The sequence below is a fragment of the Oxyura jamaicensis genome, chromosome 2 (genome assembly GCF_011077185.1).
Source record: "Oxyura jamaicensis isolate SHBP4307 breed ruddy duck chromosome 2, BPBGC_Ojam_1.0, whole genome shotgun sequence".
Classification (NCBI taxonomy): Eukaryota; Metazoa; Chordata; class Aves; order Anseriformes; family Anatidae; genus Oxyura; species Oxyura jamaicensis.
This window is the reverse complement of record NC_048894.1, coordinates 47,804,636-47,826,557: the sequence shown is the minus strand read 5'-3', so window position 1 is coordinate 47,826,557 and position 21,922 is coordinate 47,804,636. Positions and strand designations below refer to the sequence as shown.

At 39.3% G+C, this 21,922-nt stretch overlaps 1 protein-coding gene across 1 annotated transcript in view; it reads left to right on the top strand.

Moving 5' to 3' along the window:
- The first annotated feature begins 1,368 nt into the window (after window positions 1-1,368).
- CTDP1 (CTD phosphatase subunit 1) overlaps window positions 1,369-21,922 on the top strand; it is an 85,686-nt gene continuing 65,132 nt past the window's right edge. Inside the window, exons 1-5 of the mRNA XM_035318090.1 lie at window positions 1,369-1,875; window positions 14,166-14,249; window positions 17,886-17,979; window positions 19,396-19,524; window positions 20,795-20,945. Of these exons, the coding sequence (XP_035173981.1) occupies window positions 1,550-1,875; window positions 14,166-14,249; window positions 17,886-17,979; window positions 19,396-19,524; window positions 20,795-20,945 (784 nt within the window). The 5' untranslated portion in view covers window positions 1,369-1,549. The remainder of the gene's footprint in view (window positions 1,876-14,165; window positions 14,250-17,885; window positions 17,980-19,395; window positions 19,525-20,794; window positions 20,946-21,922) is intronic.

Genomic DNA, 21,922 nt, shown 5'->3' with positions numbered 1-21,922 from the left:
CCAGAGGAACTTGGTGTGCTGTATCTAAGAACTATATGGAGGGTGGAGTGGAGTGAGGAGCAGAGCCAGGCTCTGTGATAAGATGGGTACTTGATTGTTCTTGTGAACATTGAAACCAATAAGCTCTGTATTTATTACCCTGGGCCAAGAGCCTTTCATGTTTTTGACAAAATGCTGTCCTTTTGGTGAACTTTGCCAATTTCAATATAATATCAACTTAGAAAACTCTATAGACTTGCTTAATATCTTTTAATGTGTTTGTAGCCAGGCTGTGTTACTCATACTCTTGGTATTTGCATGTGCTTTGCAGACGGTGAATTTATCACCGGCAATCCAAAGAACCTGTGTACCTTCAATAAATTGCACTATTCATTAATCTAGCTGTGGTAGTTCTCATTGAACGTGACCGAGCTCTTTATGTGTGGCTGTGGTAATTCATGGAACACGATAAGACTGAGGGTGTATTATGTTATTTGTGTACCCGTAATCGTGATAATTCAGTACACTGAAAGCAACAGACTTGACAACAACGAAATGGGCATCAGGAACGTTTAACGCGACAGCAGACCTCAACTTGCTGCCCCTGAGCAGGACATTAACAATCCACCCACCAAAAGGAAGAAGCCTGGATGCAAGCTATAAACACTGGCCAGGTGAGAGCTGAGGAGAAACGCTGCAAGTCAGCACTTCCAGGTGGAGCTCCCAGGTGAGCGCCAGCGACTGCCACCAGCCTCATCAGCGGTCACTGGTGGTGGTATAAACTCCAGTTTTTATGTGTAAAAGGACAATGATACGTTTCTTCGGGGCTGATTATTTTTATTTTAAGTTAAAAAAGTAGCAAATAGAAACAACATAGGTTGTAGAGACTACCAGACTCCCCAGTAATAATTGTTTGGTCTTGTAGAGGAAGGAGTGGTAGGCAAAAAGGGAGCAGCTCATCTTTTATGACGTAGCTTTACTGCAAGCACGTGACAGCGCTAAAATAATATTATTTAGAAGTTGAGCGCCTAGGAATTAGGAAACAACAAAACTAAAGCTACTAGTCCAAATAAAAAGAAGAGGTGGGGCTCCTATAGCTAACATTCAGCATTCAGTTTTAACTCCAGTGTCCAATGTGTGTTCTTATTCTCTACTTAATTCCCTGTGTTCAAGTTTTCTTCTAACTCCCTAGAACACAGAGCACCGCATGGCTGGGACGCCATCTACCCCGGCCCCCCAACCCTGAGGGAGGAGGACTACAACCCCCAGGATGCCCCGCGTTCTCCCGCCCCTCGACAGAAGCCCCGCAGACCCCAGGGTGCATGCTGGGGCATGTAGGCCGGAAGCGTGAGGAACAGCGAGGGGAGGGGCCCCTCGCAGGAAGGGGCGGGCGCGGGCAGCGCGGCCCGGCTGTGCCTTTAAGCCCGGCGGGGCTCGCGGCGTCCCGCGCCTGCGCACGGGGGCCGCGACCTCAGTGCGTGTCGGCGCCGCCGGTGCGTTGGGGCGGTCGCGTCCCGCTGCGGCCGCGGCTCCCCCGCCGGGCGCGGGCGTTGCCATAGCGACCGCGAGGATGGAGGGCCCGGCCGGCGGTGGCGGAGGGGGCGGCGGCGGCGGCGGCGCGGAGGGCCCGGCGGGGCTGGTCACGGAGATCCGCGCGCCGGGCCCGCGGCCACTGCGGTTGCTGGAGTGGAAGGTGTCGGTGGGGGCGGCCGTGCAGATCGGCTCGGTGCTGGCGCTGTGCGCCCCGCTGCCGCCCGCCCCGCGCCCCGCCGCCCCGCCCGGCGCCGCCGGCAGCCCCAGGCCGCAACGGGCCGGAGCCGAACGCAAGCTGAAAGCCGAGCGGCCCGGCGTGGTGAGGGAGCTGTGCGCCAGGCCCGGGCAGGTCGTCGCGCCTGGGTGAGTGCCGGCGGCCCCGCGGGAGAGAGGGGCGGGCAGGGCTGCCTAGCACCGCTTCTGCCGCGCTGTTACCTCAGCGCGAAGCTAAAGCACCGAAAGGATCGTTAACTCTTCACTGTGCCAAGTTGTACCGGCAGCGCAGCAAAACGCTTTATTAGCGAGGGCCTCGCAGGTTTCTAGGTTAAATCGAGTTAGTGGCTTGCTGCCTGCACCTCAAGCACGTTTATTTTTTTTCCTCAACGGGAGGCCATCGAGAGCCTGCGCTTCCTCTGTTTTATGGCAGCAAGCTGTTTTCTCTTATTGCAGGTCCCTTGGCTGGTGGGTGGCTGCACCCAAACCGAAACTTTCGAGACCAAAATAACATTATTCTAAACATCTGTGCGTACAGGCATTTTCAAGGGGTCAGGAACAAACAATTGTTTTATTATCAGTAACATAAGATGCAGAGGAGGTACAACAGGCTGACCGGGGAAGTTGTGGAGTCTCCTTCTCTGGAGATATTCAAGGCCCATCTGGATGCCTACCTGGGCAGCCTGCTCTAGGGAGCCTGCTTTGGCAGGGGGGTTGGGCCCGATGATCTCTTGAGGTCCCTTCCAACCCCTACCATTCTGTGATTCCGTGATAAGCTGCATTTTATTTGCTACAGAGAGTATTATTCTTTCTGAGATAAGACTGTGGCTTTCCCTTTGTGCTGCCTCAGTGTTCAGCTATCACATCTGGTGCGCGACAGACTATCTTTTAACTTCTGGTTTAGAGCAAAGGTGCTGTAAATGCTAGGTCAGAATAAAAGCATTTGGAAAAACAGACCTGAATTTTCAAGCAGTGTATGTGTGATGAAATTCGTCTTGGTAACGGTGAGTGAAGGTGGAGATAAAGTTGTCTTGTGTGTTCGTCACGTTAGCTAAGCGCTTGAGGTGGGAAAAATGGGACCAAAAAGATGGTTAATATAACCAATTTAAAACACACGGGTCTGATACAGCAGCACTTTAGGTTTAGCTTTGTACAACGTAAACTTCAGGACTTGAATGTGCCGATTTTTATGCGCTGCTTGTGTTGATTTGTTCAATTTTGATTCACTTGACTATAATTAGCAAGCACTTCCTTTGAAGCTGTTAGAAAATAAATTGCTATTTATTACTGTTGTTCCTGGTTTCCCAAAATGCTTGTGTCCGAAACTGATAAAAGTTTGGTTTTAGTATTGGCTATTGTCAGCCGTGACTCTTCTGGAAGTCTGAGCTTTCAGCATCGTTTCTTTATTACGTGCTGTAATGTTAGCTACTAAGGAAATATAAAAAAATTTCAAGTGAAGAGGTAGAAAAAGTGTGACCTGAAGGGAGGAGAGCTGCTCAGCAATTGGAGACATAACTGCTTTTGTTCGCTCCTTAAAAGGTCTTGTTTGGTGAATATTTGATCTCTTGCTTGTGACTTGTCAATTTGTGGAATATTAGTAATGACATCAAACTATCAGCAATATTTAGATGTATGTTAAGGTTGTGCATTATTAAAATGCCTTAGCGATTAAGGTAGGCAACGTAGCTGAAACTTTTTCATTATTTACAGAGGATACACCTTTTTTTCCTTCCCAGTCCCACCTCTCCAGCTTCACAGGTGCTATTTGCTGCTTTCAAACAAGTGGGTTTGGCCAGTTTAGCCCTGAATTCTCTGAAAACCAAAGATATGTGCAAATATTTGTCAGTCACTTAAACCCTGTAGGCATACTCTTTCTAGTCCAAGTATTTTTACTTTTAGTTAAAATAAGAGAATGTAAATTGATTAAATCTTTTTATTTGAGGATAAATGATGTGACTAAGTTCTCACCATGTCTGTTTAGCCATCTTTATTCATGAAAATAATCATGTCTTATGGCACAGTTCTCTTTAGAAGATGCATTTCTAGTGTTTGGTTTGTGGTTTTTTTGTTTGTTTGTTTTGTGTTTTTTTTTTGTTGTTGTTTTTGTTTGTTTGTTTTGTTCTTTTTTTTTAACCAGTCAGGCACAAGATAAAATCTTTCAGCATCTGAGAAGAGAGCACACCACATATAGCACTTAAATTTCTTGTTACTTGGTTTGCTACTTGTTGGAATAGGCCGCGGCTTTAGCGGTCTTCTGCAGTCTGTGTCGTCCTCTCTTAGCATTCCTAGCATGTGTCGCGTTGGAAAAAATAGTTTAAATGGCTGATCTCGTGAACTTAGGAGGAAGCTTCTTCATCAGTTTAGATCAAGGAATAGATCCTGCTGAAAGTCTGCTGTACTGGCATGCAAAGAGGTGTCACAATAGAGGAGGGGATGGTGCGGGGTGAGGATGACAGCCTGAGGCAGGCAGGAGGTGGCTGGTGCTTATACAAGCGTAGCTAGGCGTGCATCAAACACAAAGCCAGGGCTTGAGAGACCAAGTATGACCTGTTGGAGGACTGTAAATAGCATGACAGCAAGCAGGTAATGAAAGGTCTTTGATGTTAACAAAGAGTAATTTCCACCAGTGGCAGAAGCAACAAATAAAATGTCAAAAACTGCTGCGCTGCTCTGTGTGTAGTTAGTGCTAGTTACCCGGCAAAGTTAACCATTTTGGAGCTGTCGCTGGCTCATCAGGATTCTGGGCTTGGTCAGTATTTTATGTGAGTATTTATGTAAATGTTTTTAATGTGAAACACTTGACCCCTTTCAGGCCCTAATGATGGGGTAGACTCCTGAAATTCTCTTGTATGGTTTATATTAGCAGAGTCTTCTAAAAAGTTTTATTACCAGTACATTTAAGTCGGGCATTTTTCTGTCTTGCTGTATACCCATAGTAGGTAAAATGTGTTCTTTTTCAAATAAAGTATATGACAGTATCAAAGTCTTGTTTAAATGCATCTGGATTCTGATCAAGCAAAACTTTTATCTTTTTGGAGAAGCTAGGAAAGAAGTGGGAATATGTTCTCAAAAAAAAAAAAAATAAAAGACAAGTAACAGCACAATAATCTACGTTTTTAATCTTAAAAAAAAAAAAAATCTTCCTTTGGTTATCTAATGTTACAAAGCCTCAGGGCTTCGTTTACCACCCAAGATGAGAAGGACTTTCAACCCTGGACTCAAAACCTTTCATTTTGCAGTCTTCAAGGGGCATAAAATACTGAGGAATGATACTTTTTGAAGTGATGACACTTGTAACAAACTATAAGAAAAACAATTTGCTGTTGCTGACAGGTGCAAATTTTTTTTACAATATCCTGTCAAACATCTAATGAGCTTATTAGAGCCTGTAGAAAATCTCATTACTGAGTACAATTGAATAATACTTAACATATTTACTATATTTTTTACCTAGTTTGTTTTTATATTTGGATTCATTCAATTTTTTTATAATGCATTGTGGTATGCATTCCTTCCAACCTGTGTTCTGTGTATCTTTTATTATTTCTTTCTTATACTGTGAGTACTAATACTAAGGAAGATGCTTTTAATGCATCTGTCTGGTGTTTGGCTAAAATTGATACTGAAAAAGGTCCAAGCTCAGAGCCAGGGGTTTCCTTGTTTGGTTGTTTTCTTTCTTCTGTTCCTAGTTCTCTGGTGTCCAGCAAGATGGGAGCTCGTGTTATATAGCAAACACCATGGGAGGGCTGAGTGCCCTGCAGGAGGGTTGAGTTGTGGTTATAGCAGTCTCTTTGGTGTGGCTTTCTTAGGCCATGCTTTCAGGATTGCTCCTGGCTGATAGGAGAGGTGGCTGGTAGGCATGCTCACGCTTCTGCGTGCCTCCGGCTTGCACCGAATTGTGTATTGGAAATCATGTAGCTGAAGCTGTCTTGGCCTCCCTTTTTGCTTTTCAGCCTTCCCACCCAGCCTCCTGCTAAATGATCTGTACTCACCAATACCCTCATTTAGCTCAGTAGCTGCAGTAGGAGTGTGGGGAAAGGGAGGGCAGAACTAGCTTTTCAAGCAGTAGCCAGCATTTAGGTCACATCAGACTGGTTTTGTAAAAGCCCCTGCATCCTTAAGGGGTTTAATAATACTTTGAAATCAAGAAATAATGTTATTGAGGTTGTGTATGTCCCATACTGCATTTCATATGATAGTCTGTAGTAACACGTTGCTTTTATGCTTACAGAGTTTCTCCCAGACCAGGGAACTGTCTGTTCTCAGAGTTCTTACTACACGTTGGTCATCTTCATTGGGCTCAAGGACTTTGCCAGTGTGTGTGGGCATAGGCAGAATCCTGTGGGTCAGCAGAGTGAGATAGCTCATTGGACTGTTGTATGCATTTCATTGTAGATCTATGAGATGACTGCAGCTTTTTTCTTCTTAAATATAATCTGTTTGTGGACGTCTGTCTTGGAAATCTGTTTTGCTTTATCTTGGACAGCAGTGAATTTCTATTCATCTGCTGTCTAGGTAGTTTCTTAGCTGTATTTTTGAGCTTTGCTTCAATACTATATTTGTTTAGAAAACCATGGTCTTTTCAAAGGCAAGCCTACATGTTGTTTCTTTCTTAATTGCAAAACAAATAGTCTCCTGAAGAGAAAATGCCTGTACAAAAATTCTGACCTGAAGACTGGAATGAGACTTTAATGTTTCTGCTGTGCTGTACCTAAAACTTGGAAATGGAAGGGAGTGGAGAAAATAAAAATGAGGAGAGAAGTCAGATGAGACTTGTGCTTTGAATGTTCTCAAAAGTTTGTCTTGATCTAAAAGTTTTCTTGTGTTTCTTTTTTTTCCTTGAGAAATTTTAGCAGTACAACTTGTGTGCATGCCTGTAACTTTCTCATTTGATTACTGCATGTTTGATGTTAACTTAAGGTCTGACCCTAGCAGGGATCCTAGCTGTTCAGATTTTAAGTCAGTATTACCCACTGGAAGACTCTTCTTAGCTTACTTGATAAGCCAGGATTTGAAGTAAAATAAAAATAAATATTTGAAATAAAAATAAATATGGGTTGACGGTATTGTGAATTCTTAAACACTACCAAAAGTGTACATAAACATTTCCAGTTGGGACTCCTTAGCCTGAAGGTTCAGGAAAGAGCTACCAGCTTTTCATTATGGGATCTCTTTTTTCAGAAGAATGATAGATAATTCGTAGCAAGTTGTCCATAAGATATCCTTATGAGAAGTGTTCTTTGGTTTGTGTAGTTAAATGTTAGTTAAAGGTTAGTCTAAGGTCTTCTACCACATGTGGGTAGTTAAATTTGGAGAAAATGCCTTAAAGTATAGGGGAGCATAGTAAAACTTCCTGAAAAGCAAGTGGTACTGCATTACAGGTTACAGTTGAAGGATCTTGATTGCACATTTTGTTCAGGTCTTGTTTTGCTGATCCTAGACCTACAGAATTGGAAATCTCACCATTGGGCCATAGGGAAAGGATATTCTTGCTAACAGGAGGCATTTGCTGGTGTACAAAGGATGTTGGAGAGTAGAAAGGTGCTCACTTTTTTGGTGTGGAGAAGTGCTGTGTGTGTAACCTGTACTATGAAAAGCAGGGTGAGAATTTCTCGCTATATCGCCTTGTATGGTTAAATGATACTCAACAATGATGTGTTTCTTCAGAACCTATATTCATGTATCTAATGAAGAAGTGCTTTTTATCCAAAAAGATGAACTCTTTCCAGTTGGTAGAAACTACTTCTGTTGGCCTTAGACTGGTGAGAAGGAGTTAGCCTGAGTGAAATACGTAAACCATTTGTAAGAGCACACTGTATCTTTTCTGATGCATCACTGGTCCAATTAAAAAGAAGGGGAGGGGGTGCCAGGAAAGAAAGAGGGTGAGAAGGCAATATTGAAGAAAAAAAAACAATGCATCTTCAAAACCAAGAGTGAAGGTTTTTGTGATCTTTCCAGTTGTGGAATAATTGCCACAGGTGACTTAGAAATTAAACTTACATTCACAGTTTAAAGAAAAGCTACAGCATTCAAGAAGCTTGCAGGGTGGAGTGTAGTTGTCTTCCATAGAAGCTCCCTAGGCCTCCAACCCTAGATGTTGCCCACACTGGGGGTACTATGTGTGATGACTCTAAAAGGAACTGTACGGAGGGTGGAGTGGAGACACCATAGCCAGGCACTATGATAAGATGGGAACTTGAAGGTCCATCAGAACTGATAAGCTGCATATTTGCTATCTTGGGCCAATGGCCTGTCATGTTTTTGACAAAATGCTGTCCTTTTGGTGAACTTTGCCCATTATAATACCAAAACACACCTCTCTCCCAAAGGCTACCTACCTCCAAGGTGTAACCACACCTCACTGTGCTTGAGCTTTAAATTTTTTTAGTCTATACCTTTTGGCTGAGCCTCTCCTTCCCCCCATCAGGATACCTTTGTGTAAGATTCAAACGCTTGGTTAATTGGGCACTTGGACTAATTGGGCATCATTCCCAATTACTTTAACATTTAAAGCAATACCAGTGCAATGGGAAGGGACTTTTACTTGAGTCATCTGATGTTATTGAAATAACAGGTTTAGGGTAACTTGGCTGATGTTGGTTCATTTGTACAAGATGTCACTCATCAGCATTGTCTGCATCCAGAAGGACATTTTTCTCTTTGCATATGCTGTGTAAAAAGCTTGCAGTATACCACATAGCTTTCTTCTTATAGATGCATGAAAACGCTTTTCTTAGTATGTTTTTTTAAAGGAAAGATGGGATACAGCCAAGATATTATTTTTTTAGAACTGAATAATGCAACGGTTGCACTCTGCTTTTGGAGTATTTGTCAGAATGTGGCACTTACATGATGCTGTTGGTTATCCCTACAGCACAGTAAGTCACATGGGCATTGCCACCTTTGGAACTGCTGCTCCTTGCCTTGAACAGTGCTATATAACCCATGGCAGTTTTGTTTGTAAGCCCTTTTTTAAGGGTGTTAAGAGTAATTAAATTTTCCTGTATAGGTGTGTGTGTGCAGAAGGTGTTGTATCAAACAAGAAAAAAACACGGCTTTGCTGCCAGCTGTGTGTGTTAAGCTCTTTCAAAGTCATCTCCCTGTGCTTTGGAGTCAAGGTTGTTTTGGCAATAAGAACCTTTTCAACTGTAGCTGTTTCTCTAGATGTGGGCCTACAGGTGCAGATGTTCAGGTAACCACAGGTGATCTTTGGTGATGGGCAGGAGGAATACAGTGATAACTTCCCCACATCTCAGATCAGCTTATATGCCTTTACCTGGAGGGCTGGGGAGCATTAGAAGGTATGTCTCAAAAGAACAAAAGGTGAATGGAGATGGGATAAGTCCAAGACAGTTGCCACTTGGCTTTGCAGCACTTTAGCTGTGACTTACCATTGTTTTGTAACTGACATGAAAGTCAATCGATGTGTAGTTCAAGAAAACCCCGTACTTGTCATCCAAGATATTTTTAATTTATTATTCAAGAACTTTGCTTCTTGGCAGGTATTTTTGAGAGTTAAAAAAATAAATAAAATCTGATGGTTAAATATCTAAGGAATTAATATTTTATGGTTGTTTCAAGATGATTAAATACTCGAACAATCCTTGCTATGAGACTGGAGTCCTATATAATAGAAGCTGTGGTTGGATGTTACAGTAAGTTGGGCTTGAGGGCTCATGAGGTTCTAAATGCTGAAGCCACATGCCACTAAATGTTGTTCTGGTGTAAGCTAACAAGAACATCAGTTTTTCACAAATTAAGTAAATTAAAACGTCGAAGCAGGCTTTAAGTTGAATGAGATTTTGGTTATCTGCCACTCTAGTCTTATGACAGCTAAAATATTGCATGTTACTATGTGGTCTAGATCAGTTGGATGATTAATACCTGGTATTAATAATCATAAGTCTGGTGTGTATTTGCTATTTTTACCTGCTCACAATTTGTTGATAACCTCTTGAGCATGCTGCAGAATGGCTCGTGGGGGTGTGAGAAGAGTTTGGTTAGTTGTTCAATGGAATCTTCTTTTGATGTATTAGTACAGTCTTACACCTGATGCTAATTGCAAAATCATATGGCATCAGATGGAGGACTGCAGCTTGGAGTGACAGCACAGTGACAGCTGGGGACCATGTGACACTTGTGGTATTTCTTTTATACCATACTGATCCAAGGAAACTCAGAAATTCCTTGGCTTTTGATAGATGCTAGTGAAATACAAGCAAGTATAAGGTGGTAACTTTAGGACCTGTAATTGTCAATTTTCCCACTTACACACATGACAAATTGCCCTCTATTTTTTTTATGCCAGTGCTTGGTTCATTTAAATAAGACTTTGTGAAAGGCACGGCACAGTCTCCAGAACACGGAGGTGTTCAAGCTAGTTGTGAACAAATAAGTAAGATAAATGCTAACAGCAGTGGCCTGGTCGCTGTTGGGGGGACGGTTCCAGTAAGTGAAATGCTGAGACTGCCTGCATCTTAGCCATGTGTTTTGGTTTGTTTACAATCATTTGCAACATTTCCATGTTCTCCCCATCAGTGGCCCTTGCCAGATTACTATGTTGGCTGCTTTAGTGCTAAACCCAGCAGCAAACCGGGACAGGGTTGGCTGGTCTCCCACCTCCTAGGTTAGTGAAGTAGCCATTTCTGGAAGTGCCAAAGCAAAGGGACATGCTTTCAAGAGGAAACTCGAGGGTGTGGGGAAGTAAAGCATCACCTTTCTTTGGCAGAAAGCCATTAGATCAGTTGCCTGTGAAAATGGTGCCCTGATATAATGAAAGGCCATGGCTAACTTACTTTCAAGTTAGAGTGGTTTTGAATTACTTTGGATAACCCATCTGTTACCACATTATGCTCAGTGGACAGACCCTTAAAGTACAGGTCTCTGTAAGTTTTTCTCAGGAAAGCTATCATGGCCATCGCCCTCCTGTGCTGGTGTTGGATGGCACCCCCACACCCCACATTGGTGCCTTCAGTTTTCATTGCTGGAGGTGTAAGATCATGCTGAGGGGGAAAAAGGAAAAAAAAAGTAAAACAACAACAACAAAACACAAAGCAAATAAAACCTTTTGGGGGTTGCTTTTTCTTTGTAGTGGGCTTGCTTCAGTGATCTACTGAACTGTTGCAACCGAGGAGTAGCAAATTGATGAAAGAACAGATGTGCTAACTTATGTGCTAACTTCCCCATTGAAATTAACCTACCTGGAACTGTAGCCGCCATTGCATTTGTTAGAGACTTCAATGTTTTTGAGTCAGCACTAATGACCAGGCTCTACAATTAGCAAAGGCATTGACTTCCTCTGTTAATGAAAGCAAAATGCTCATATCAGATTTCATGAAAGCTTTTTTTTCTTACTCATGCTTCTGATTGAAAGCAGATACAGTTAAAAGGCTTGTTTTAGAAACAGACAAAATGTAGTAGTGTGGAAGTGCTGGGAGAACAGTGATGGGCTTGAGGTCATCCGCTGCATCCTGAGGCCATTAGTAAATGGCTGTCCCTGATCATGATTGTTGCAACAAAAATAAAATTTTGCTATAATGGCACACATAGCATCTGTTTCTTATTTACAAGCACATCTGGAAAGAATGTGAATAAGATCTGAAAGCGGGTTTCCTTATTTACTTTTTAAGTTTTACTTCAATCACGTTTTATTTTTTTCACTTAAAAGAATCAGTGCATGCTTCTGAGCAGTGCATACTGCTGTCCTGTTGCAGGCCTTCCTCTTTCAGCTTGGATATTGCAATGATCTACCCATTCCATATCCATCCCTCAATTTTACCTGTTAATCCTCTTTGATCTTGGTCATTATATTTTGAAAATCCATCACTTCAACGGTGAAGGGAATGTTTTCAGTTCTGAAATTCACAAAAGCCATTTTTCTTGAGTTCTATGGTTATTTTTATGCAGTATACTTCTAGTAAATCTGCTTTTTTAGAATACATTTTAAACATATGTGCTAAAACTTAAATAGGTAAAATATTTGGATGTGCTTAAGCCTTAGGAGGAAGTGGAGGCCTGGCATTTTTCTTTGAAACGTGACGATCTCAGTTGTACAGTGCTCACAAGTTCACAAGACAGAGTTCTTCTTCTGTCCTGTGATGTAAACATTATAGTGGAAATGGAGTTAGGGAGGGTTTGCTATCAGAGACTTCTTTGCTCTAGCAAGCATCAGCAAATTAGGTGTTCTGCTCATATTTAAATGTGCAGGGTCAGAACTGTTTTTTAGCAGTGTGTTTGAGTATGTGACAATTTATAGAGGTGCCATTTAGAAAAAATATCAGTAAATAATTTAGAACTGTCATTTCCTTATAAGAATCTCTGCTCTGTTGAGATCAAAAGTTCACAAGCATGTGAACAGAATTTCTTGCATGTCCTAATTTAACTCTTACCTCAGTTGAGGGTTATACCAGCCCCTCTGGTAGCAGGCTTGGAGTGTGATGTTACTTCAGATGCCAGGTAGAGAATGCCTGAAGAGATTTTTGCTTTCTAAGGAGTCATCAAGGGTGTTGTATCTTTTTTTTTTTTTTCCCGAGTTACTGAAAAAACAATTAAATTGGGGTAAGCAGCAATACACAGTCATTGTAAGCTTTTACACGCATTCCTGTGGCTTCCATTGTATTTTGGTTTGGTTCAGTTTGTTTTTTTTTTGGCTGTTCATGTGTCTGTATAACGTCAAGTTCATGCACTGAACGCAGGTGAAAGATGATCAGTTTTGGCATGCTCCTTAGTGTGAGCTGGAAGCCTAGGGTAGGTGAAGAAGGAACTTGGGGATGAACCAAGGCAAAGGAGAGCAAGACAGGAATGTTTGTAAAATGGGGAGAAAGAAGGATGAGTCAAATGATGAAGTAATATAGACTTGGGGGGATTAGAGGGGAACTAAGTAAACAAACAACAAATTGCCAGTAGTTAAGGACCACAAAAATTGCTTGTCTCTTGTGCTGTTCTTGTGCAGATCAACTGTTTGTTACTGAGACCTATGAATGTATATACCTTCTTTATATTTGTTTATATATTTGATTTCTATAATACTTTTTGTTTTATAAATATTTATATATACCATACATATTCTATTTAAAAAAAGAGATGTAAAATGCTTACAGAGGAAGAGAAGGTGTAATTGACAAGAAGCTGATGACTGAATGAGAAGGGACCAGAGCTGCCCTTTTGTGAATGAAAGTACTAGCAGTACGGTGACTTAAGAAAATGTTTATTTAAATACTCCTGATCTGAATCTAGTTTTCACTCTCAAAGACAAGAATAATCCCAGCATATGCATTAACTGCAGTTCTGCTAGTAAGTAAACTCATCAGACTACTGGTCACTAAGAAATTAGTGAAGAAGAAATTTGTGAAGTACTGGAAGCAAGCAGTTACATGTGTCATCTGAAGAGTGGATTTCTATCTTGGAATTCTCAAATGCCTAGTAGTCAAATCAATAAATGAGAGACTCAAACAAATGCAAAAGTTTCTTTCCTGGTGTTCTTTTTATTGCAGTGTAGATTTGAAATCTAAGAGAACACTACAACTAACTTCTGAATGGAAGAACTTAGATTTTTTTTTTTCTACGCCATTTTTTTTTGTATTTCTGAAAAATTATGTTGCAGCCTTTGGTCTTGGAGTTGGGAAAACTTTGTGGTGGCTGAACTATATCTACATGTTTTTTTGTTTTCTTTTTAAAACTGTCTGAAAGATTAATTCTTTTAACTGTGTTGAAGAAAATGGGAGGAGTCTCTCTCAATGACTATTCAAGTACTTGAGAGGGGAGACGTAATGGTATTTTCAAGACTGAATTTTGAGAACTAAATTTGAACAAAAGAGTACTTCAGTTGGATCATACTACTGACAAGCAGACTTATCTTCTAAGCAGTTTGGAATAGTAAATATCACACTTATCTGAAGCATTTTGAGTTCTAATTTCTGGTTTGTTTTAGACATTAGAAGAAAATAAAATATAATTTTGCCTATAAAATGTGGCAATCTGAGGCTTAAGCATAACAAAATATTTCTGTGAGAAGTCTAAAGTAATATATGTTTCTGCCATGATACAAAAAAGACAAACCACGATGAAATCAGTGTAGAACAGAAGAGTTTCTGTATTTGATAGTCAGTAGCAGGTTAATGGGAATTGAGTCTAACTGAATGTAATCTGTTTCTGTGCCATTAAAAAATGCTTGTTTTGTTAATGCATTGAATTTCTTTGCTAAATTAAGGTTAGAAACTGACAATAAATATTTTTGTGACTTTAAAAGGTAGTAAATTGAGGAATTCAAATCAAATACTTAATGTCATATTTTTTTCCTCTCTCTGTAGGGGGCATGAGTGTTAGGGGGACGGTACTCAAATCATAACCAAACTTATTCTTTGAACTCTTAGTTTTCAGTCAGTAATCTAAGTGTCTGAAATCAACAATAGAATTAATGTATCATTTTATTTTTTCCCTAGGGGTGTCTTGGTGAAACTGGAAGGATGTAGCCATCCAGTTGTTATGAAAGGCTTGTGCGCAGAATGCGGCCAGGACTTGACTCAGTAAGTGTTCCAGCTTTTTTTGTCCAGATTATCATTGTTTGTGATTAGGACTTCAAGCTCTTCCTTTTCTCATTTACTTTGCTTCTCTGTTCTGAGACTTAGTAGTTGTGAATCATACCTATAAATGTAATTGTGAAGGTATAGGTAATAGTAGGGAGGGAGGACAGTATTCATACTGCCTAACATAAGCAGGTCTACTCAGAGTGCTCCTGTGAGGAAGGTTGAGAAGGAGTTTGCTCTAGAAGTTAAATTTTAGCACAAAGCACTCTTCCTCATTTGATTTTTAAAAATCTGTTGCAAATATCTTGTGAAATTCTTGCTTAGAGTGTCCTGAATATATTAAGTCATGATAACATTATTAATAGTATAGTCATATAATATATTTTTAACTGGAAAATTTATATATGTAAGCAAGAATCAGTGTTCCTTGTGGATAAAACCAATGCAAAAAGAAATTGGCAAGATATATGCCATTGTTGCAAGCTGCTGTAATTTACTGGTTACACAAGGCACTTGTTCTGTCATCCTGAAGCAGATTTTCAAATGTGACCTCTTTCTCCTTATATGTCACTGTTTGCAGATGCGTTGTTCAGAACTGTATTTACTTTTAGCTATTACAGAGATGAACAACTAGGGATATGGATGAATAAAATGCCATGCGGGTGCTTGAATTACAGTTCACATTACAAATTTACAACTCTATTAACTGTATTAACTGCATCCTCTTTCTGTGGAGATAACTTCAGGATAACTTTCTATCTCAGATAGAAAAAGTAAAGTGTGTGCATACAGACACGAATTCTCATCACACTATAGTCAAATTTGCTTTTTATGTGTTTATAACTGAGGTTGAGAGTTGGAAGTTCGTGTCAACAGTGACTTAAGCCTGAGAGTTTTATCTGTGCAGGTGTAAATAGCTGTGAGGAAGTATCAGTATCATTTGTGTGACCTTTCCTCATTTATAATGTGTCTGAGTGGGAGCTAGCTTGTCTCTACTGTTTTCAATTTAAGGCTTCAGAACTGTTTTCAATTTTTTTGTGAAATATTGTGCCATGGATCTAAAGGAATTTAAGCCTTAGGCCAAGAAAGCAAATCTGAAGGATGCCTTTATTTTTCTTTTGCTCTCGTTGCTAGTACAGTTGGTAAAGAGAATTTTCTTATGCATATCAAGTTACTAATTCTATGTCTATTTTCTAAAATAGACTGAATGATAGAATGGATTTAAAAAACCAATGTTGTATGATCATTCCGTTTGGAAGGAAGTACTTTGGTTTCTTTTAATTTGTAGTCGTATTAGGAATTATTTTGTGAACAGCATACCATAAACGAGATAAAGTGGACCAAATATTTGAATTTTATGCATTGCATAGCCAAGTTAATGGTAGGGTGTAACATCTGAAAAGTTGATTGTTAATATTTTATAGATGAGCATTTGTCAAAACAACAAACCTAACAAAAAGGTAAGATAATGGCAAAATAGGGCTTCGCCTGTCCTGAATGGATGTTGTCATATCTAAATATTGGTGTACTGCTCTTATTTCATAAAAATCTACATGAATTCAGGGTTTGCAGTGTATTCAGTTTTCTCAGTTAAATACTACTTTGCTTCAGAGAGCATCCTCATTTTATACAAAATGGCTTATATTTGGTATAATGTATTAGGTCTGCTGAACCTACGCATCAAGGCAGTTAAAAAACATCAATGCTTTTCTAGCTTGAAGAAAAGCGAGTATAGACAGTTCAATCCCAGCATGCCAGGTGTTAATGAATGGGGCATCCTTTCCATCTCACAATTCTTAGGTTCATTCAAATGGGCCAAGTGAAATACTTCTCATTTCTGGATACAAGTAGTGCTTCCAAACGCTACAGTACAGTAGAAACATATCTGTCTGTGACTGTCTTTGTCACATCCACAACACTGCTGAAAAATACTTTTTTCCTCAGGATCTTGTTTGTAAATTATTTGGTGTTGTTTTCATGAAGTGATATGTGCTGGACATACAATACAGCCCAGAGGAAGCAGTCTAGGAGGTTCTTGGAGTGTGTGGAAGGTAACTTTCTGACTCAGCTGGTTAGTGAGCCTACTGGAGGGGTGCCCTGCTGGACATGCTCTTCACAAACAGGGAAGGAGTGGTGGGAGATGTGGTTGGAGCTGTCTTGAGCAGAATGACCATGCAGTAATCTTGGTGAAGTCAGGAGGGGGGTCAGTAAAACTGCTAACTTGGACTTCCAGAGGGCAGACTTTGAGCTGTTCAGGACACTGTGAGGGAGGGTCCCTTGCGAGTCAGTCCTGAAGGGCAAAGGTGTCCCAGGAAGACTGGATGCTCCTCAAAAAGGAAGTCTTCAAGGTGCAAGAGCAGGCTGTCCCTGTGTGCCATAAGATGAGCCAGCAGGGAAGAAGGCTTGTGTGGCTGAACAGGGAACTTCTGCTGAGTCTTCAGGAGAAGAATAAAGTTCATGTCCAGTGGAAGAAGGGACAGGCAATTTGGGGATAGTACAAGGAAGTTGCCAGCATATGCAGAGAGAAAATCAGAAAGGCCCAGCATGAGCTCAACCTGGCCACTGTGGTGTTCTGCTGTCCCTGGGGATGTTTAAGGAAAGGTTGGATGTGATCCTTAGGGATATGGTCTAGTGAGTGACATTGGTCATAGGGGGATGGTTGGACCAGATGGTCTTAGAATTATTACAGTAGGAAAAGACCTCCATGATTCTGTAAGTGAAAACTGTTTTCTCTGGCTGTTGATCCAATATAAATTTTGTCCTTGGTTGGACAGGTACATGGAAAAATTAAACAATAGATATGTCACATGCTGCAAAATTTGTGCAGTAGTATATTTAGTGTTTATTAACCAGAAATAATGTCTTGAATTGGGTATTAGTTTGCAACAAATTTGTGTGTTACTTGGAAACTAGTAATACTGAAGCTATATGGGGTTACTTGGTCCATTTTCAAAGAACTTTATATTTGCATGTACATGTATGTATAGATAGACATAAACATGTATATGAGAGGATATAATTCTACATGTATGAATACATATCCACATACATATCATTCAGATGTGTGTATATATAATACCCACATAGTACACCACTCTGTGCCAAAGGGAGGTGCATGTATAAGGTTTATTTGTCTGCTTTTCTTGAAGCAGCCAGTCACATGTAAGTCACTCTGCTACACATAAAGAGTATCTTTGTCTATCATTTGCATAGATTTATTTCATCGTCTGGCTTGGAGAAGGGTAGGCAATTGTGTGCTAAATGATTACAGAAAAAAAAAGGGAAAATAAGTTTTTAACTGTGGTAGTTATTAACTTAAAATCTTTCAAATACTCAATACATGGATGCTTTTTTTTTTTTACCTTAGTGTCATTATACAAGGTTATATGGAAGCATAACTAATTAAAATGATTTTTTTTGGCAAGGTTTTTATGGAGAGCTTTGGTCTTTTTATCCTTTTTTTTTTTTAATAACCTGCTTTAACAAGAATTCAAAAGAGCATATTAGTCAAAATAGCTCTTTTTAATCATTTTTTTTTTTTTGGTCGTGACTGGTTTGGTACTACAGGTTAGTGTGTTCAACTTTTCCTTCACCAAAGTTTTGCTCTTTTGATGTCTGTTTTCCCTTTGTGATTAGGATACAAAGCAAGAATGGAAAACAGAATGTACCGTTATCCACAGCAACTGTGTCTATGGTTCATAGTGTCCCAGAACTGAAAGTGAGCTCTGAGGTAAGTACTGTCATGCTTTCCTTTATTCAAACCGTTCATTGTAGCTCCACAATTGAGAAGCTTAGTTATAAGAGTTCCTTCAATGCTGCTTATATTCATAGAAAATATTTGGCTCCCTTTTGAAGGGAGATTTGGTGATGAACATCAGTAGCCCGGGGTTTCTGTGTGTTTACCCTAATGCAGATTTGATTGTATCAGGTTTTTTTTAGGGCTGTGCGGTAAAAAGATGGTATTTCTGTGACAGTAGGTAGAAGACTTATAACTTAAATATTTCTGTCTTGAAGAATGGGCAGTTTGTGGAAAGTTCAGTTTCCACTATCTCAAATGTATTCAAAGTTCTCAATGTCTTTGAAATTTGTCTTCACCCTGATTAGTCAGGAACCTTGAAATTTATCCTATGAAATACAATCAAGATATTTTGTTTACAGTTTACCTCTATTTTATATTTACTTCATTATTTTTCAAAGATTTCATTTAGATGAGTTACCAAAATATTCATGTCAAATTATTTAGAGGAAAAAGCGTGTGTATTTTTAAGATGAACATCCTGTTCATCTTTCTTACCAACATGAAGGGGAATTTTTTGTGGTGTTTGGTTTTTTGGTTTTACTCTTTATGTTGTTGCTTTTTTTTTTCTTGTAACTCTTCAAAGCATGACAAAGAGAACAGATGTGTAGATAGAAGCAGCTAGAAGCCATTCTCATTGTAGAGGAGTGTTTGAAAGGGCAGTTTGTGCTTGACCCCTGCTTCTTTAGAATGCTCCACTTAAGTTTAGCTGTCTGGTGGCTAGTACTGCAGCTTGCCATTAGAAGTGACTAAGGTGAACACAGAGCTTAATGCGTTACTTTGAAAGTTTCAAAAAAAAAATCAACTCAAATTTACCGGAAAATGTTTTTTAATCAATGCCGGCATAGAACTACATGATTAAAATATTTGAAGACACACATAGTTTAGGTTGAGAGTTACGCTATCTGTCATTAACACCTTCAGTTTAAAACTCAACCTAGTGTTGTCAACAGTATTATACTTAGTGGATACTGTGTTGAGCCATTTTATAACAAAAGTTTTCAGAACTAATGATGAACATGTTTTACCCCAAAGCTGCTAGTCTCAAGAATCTTGGCCTTAAATGAATTTGGTGATAGGTGATTACTTATTATATATAGAAAGTTATTTATTGAGTTAATCAATTTTAAAAGCTGTTAGTATCATATAGATCAGTATAGACTTTTGGAATATTATTTTTATAGGAAAAAATGCAGACATGACTGCCATCACTTCATCTACACTGAAGCGTTATTTCTTATGTAGTTAGTTTGTAGCAACACTTCTTCTCAAGTTCAAAATGCACCGACACCAATAATCCTAGTTTGTTTCTTCAAAATTAAGCTTAGTCTGTGAATATTTCATTTTTAGCAAGCTGAACAATTAGGAAGAGAAGATCAACAGCGACTACACCGAAATCGAAAGTTGGTGCTTATGGTTGATCTGGACCAAACATTGATCCATACTACTGAACAGCACTGTCAACAAATGTCCAATAAGGTATGTATTTGGTATCTGAAGAATAACAGAAAATTAAAAACATGTCTTCTGAAATACATTCCTTTCCCCTCCTCCATTTCAATTGACAGCTTTTTCTTCCATTAATATGGTACTTACCACTTTTCCATTCTAGTTGCTTAAAGCAAAAAAGTAGTCAGGTAGCTATTTTTAATCTCAGCTTTCCTTGCTGTACAGCTCAGACTGAATACTTAGTAATAAGACTTTTTTTTTTTTTTCCTGCAAGTGTGAGATGCATGTAGTTAATTACCATTGGAAGTCCCTTTTTGGGTAATTCTGTGTTTTACTAGGTCTGTCGTTCCTCCCTGAAAGTGTATTAATGCTTTTTTCTTCTGTTTGTTTTGTTTGCTTGTTTTCTTGGGTGTTGCTGTTTAATTTCATTAAACACCTATCATTGATTTGACAGGGGCTCTCATTGTTTATAGTATCTCCAATGTGGAAACTTTAAAGCAAGAAGCATGTTGGAATGCATCTTCAGTGTCTTGTACAGAAAGATGCCAATCCAGATTCCAATTCAGTGTTATGCAGCCTGTGGTTGCTTAGTTCATCCTTCTTTTCTCCTGTCATTCTCTTGTGTCCAGTAGGTTGAGCAAGTATTCATACCTGCTAGCAAAACCAAACTGTAAATGTACTTAAATGTAATTGATATGAAAGAGAATAGTGAGTATTCAGTTTAATAGCTCAAAACCCTTGTGTATTTGAAAGGTTGGGCTTTTATATACACAAGTGCTTGGTTTTAAGAAAATGAATTTTAAAAAGATGTTGAGACTTTTATTTGAGACTTTTTCTGTGAAGGTCCTCCCTGGTTTGCTATCTAATGGTATAATTTCATAGATGTAGTATTTGTCATCTAGCTAAGTCTTTCCTGAGCTCTAAATTTAATTAAATTAATCTGAGTGAAGTCCATGGAGTAGTACTGGTTAGAGTGGGATTGTGAACTTTCTGAGAAATTTTTCAAGGTACATTTTTGAGATTGATGTGGTATAACTAAAACTTTCATTTAAAAATTATTTTGATCATAAACATTTCAACAGTGCAGCTTCCTGAATTTGCAAAACTTTACACTGGACTGCCTTGCACAGAACAAAAACATGGTTTGGATTTTTTTATCCACATAATCTTTGTGGTAGAAACTTGCTTTAGCCTAATCAAACTGAATAAAAGTAATGGAAACGATGAGAGGAGGGCACTTCTATAATGTCGGCATTTTTGTTTGGTATTTTGATGATATTAAACATGCTTTTTTTTCTAGGGAATATTTCATTTCCAGTTAGGTCGAGGTGAGCCTATGTTACATACCCGTTTGCGTCCGCATTGTAAGGAATTCCTGGAAAAAATTGCCAAGCTGTATGAATTGCATGTTTTTACGTTTGGCAGCAGACTTTATGCACATACAATTGCAGGTGAGTAGTATATTATATTTAGCAGTAACTCAGTCTGCCTTTTATACTCATACAATTCATTGTCTTCCAGTGTTTGTTTTCAAGTATTTGTTCTTTGGTTTTGTGAAAACATTTCGTAAGTAGTCTGTCTCTAAGCAGAGTTCTTGTCTTGGAATTCAGGCACTACGCATGTATGACCTGTAATAGTCATCTTTTTTAACCAGATGTGCTTTTTATTGCTTCCCTGATTAGTTAAAGAATCAGATTGTAGCATGACAATTACTGCCTTCCTATTGAATTAAGATATTTTGTTGATGGACTCTAAATGTGCAACACTGCTTATCTTAGGGTTCTAAAACTACAGTTCTGTGTTGGAGATTTTTATGGAACTATCCCCTTCAGGGGAGAGGGGGAGCAGGGGGGAAACCTACTGTTTCCCTTCACTAGAGGAAGTTTGCTCTGTATCAGTTTAAAGAAGTTTTTGCTTGTGTCCTGGAGTTGTGATGCACTTAATGGAGGGCTAAGGGAGGGATCTGAAGGTATTTTCATCTATTCTTCTCAAAAACTTGTTTTCTCCTTGTAACTGAAAACTTGCATTTAAATTCTAAAGCATGTAGCAGTAATAGTCTATGGTGTGGATCACTGCCTGAAATGTTTTGCTTTTCCAACATACATAAAAGCAAGCTACCCTGTTATGCAAGTATATGGATCAAGGTAACGTTAGGGGTGTGACCACGTTTAAACTTTTTTTCCTTAAAAAAAAAAAAGAACTTTGACTCTATTTTTAGTCTTCTTGATAGAACATCATTTTCACCTCAGATTTCTCTTTATTAATAGCCTGTAAATCTTAAGACAATATGATTAACTATGTTTTTAGGTTGTGGCTCTGCATGTCAAACTATACTTGCTGCTCTTTCATTTCACCTAGCTCGCCCTACCCATCTACTTCAGTTGTCTTTAACATCTGTTTTTTTGTCATTTTCCCATGAGTGCCGTGA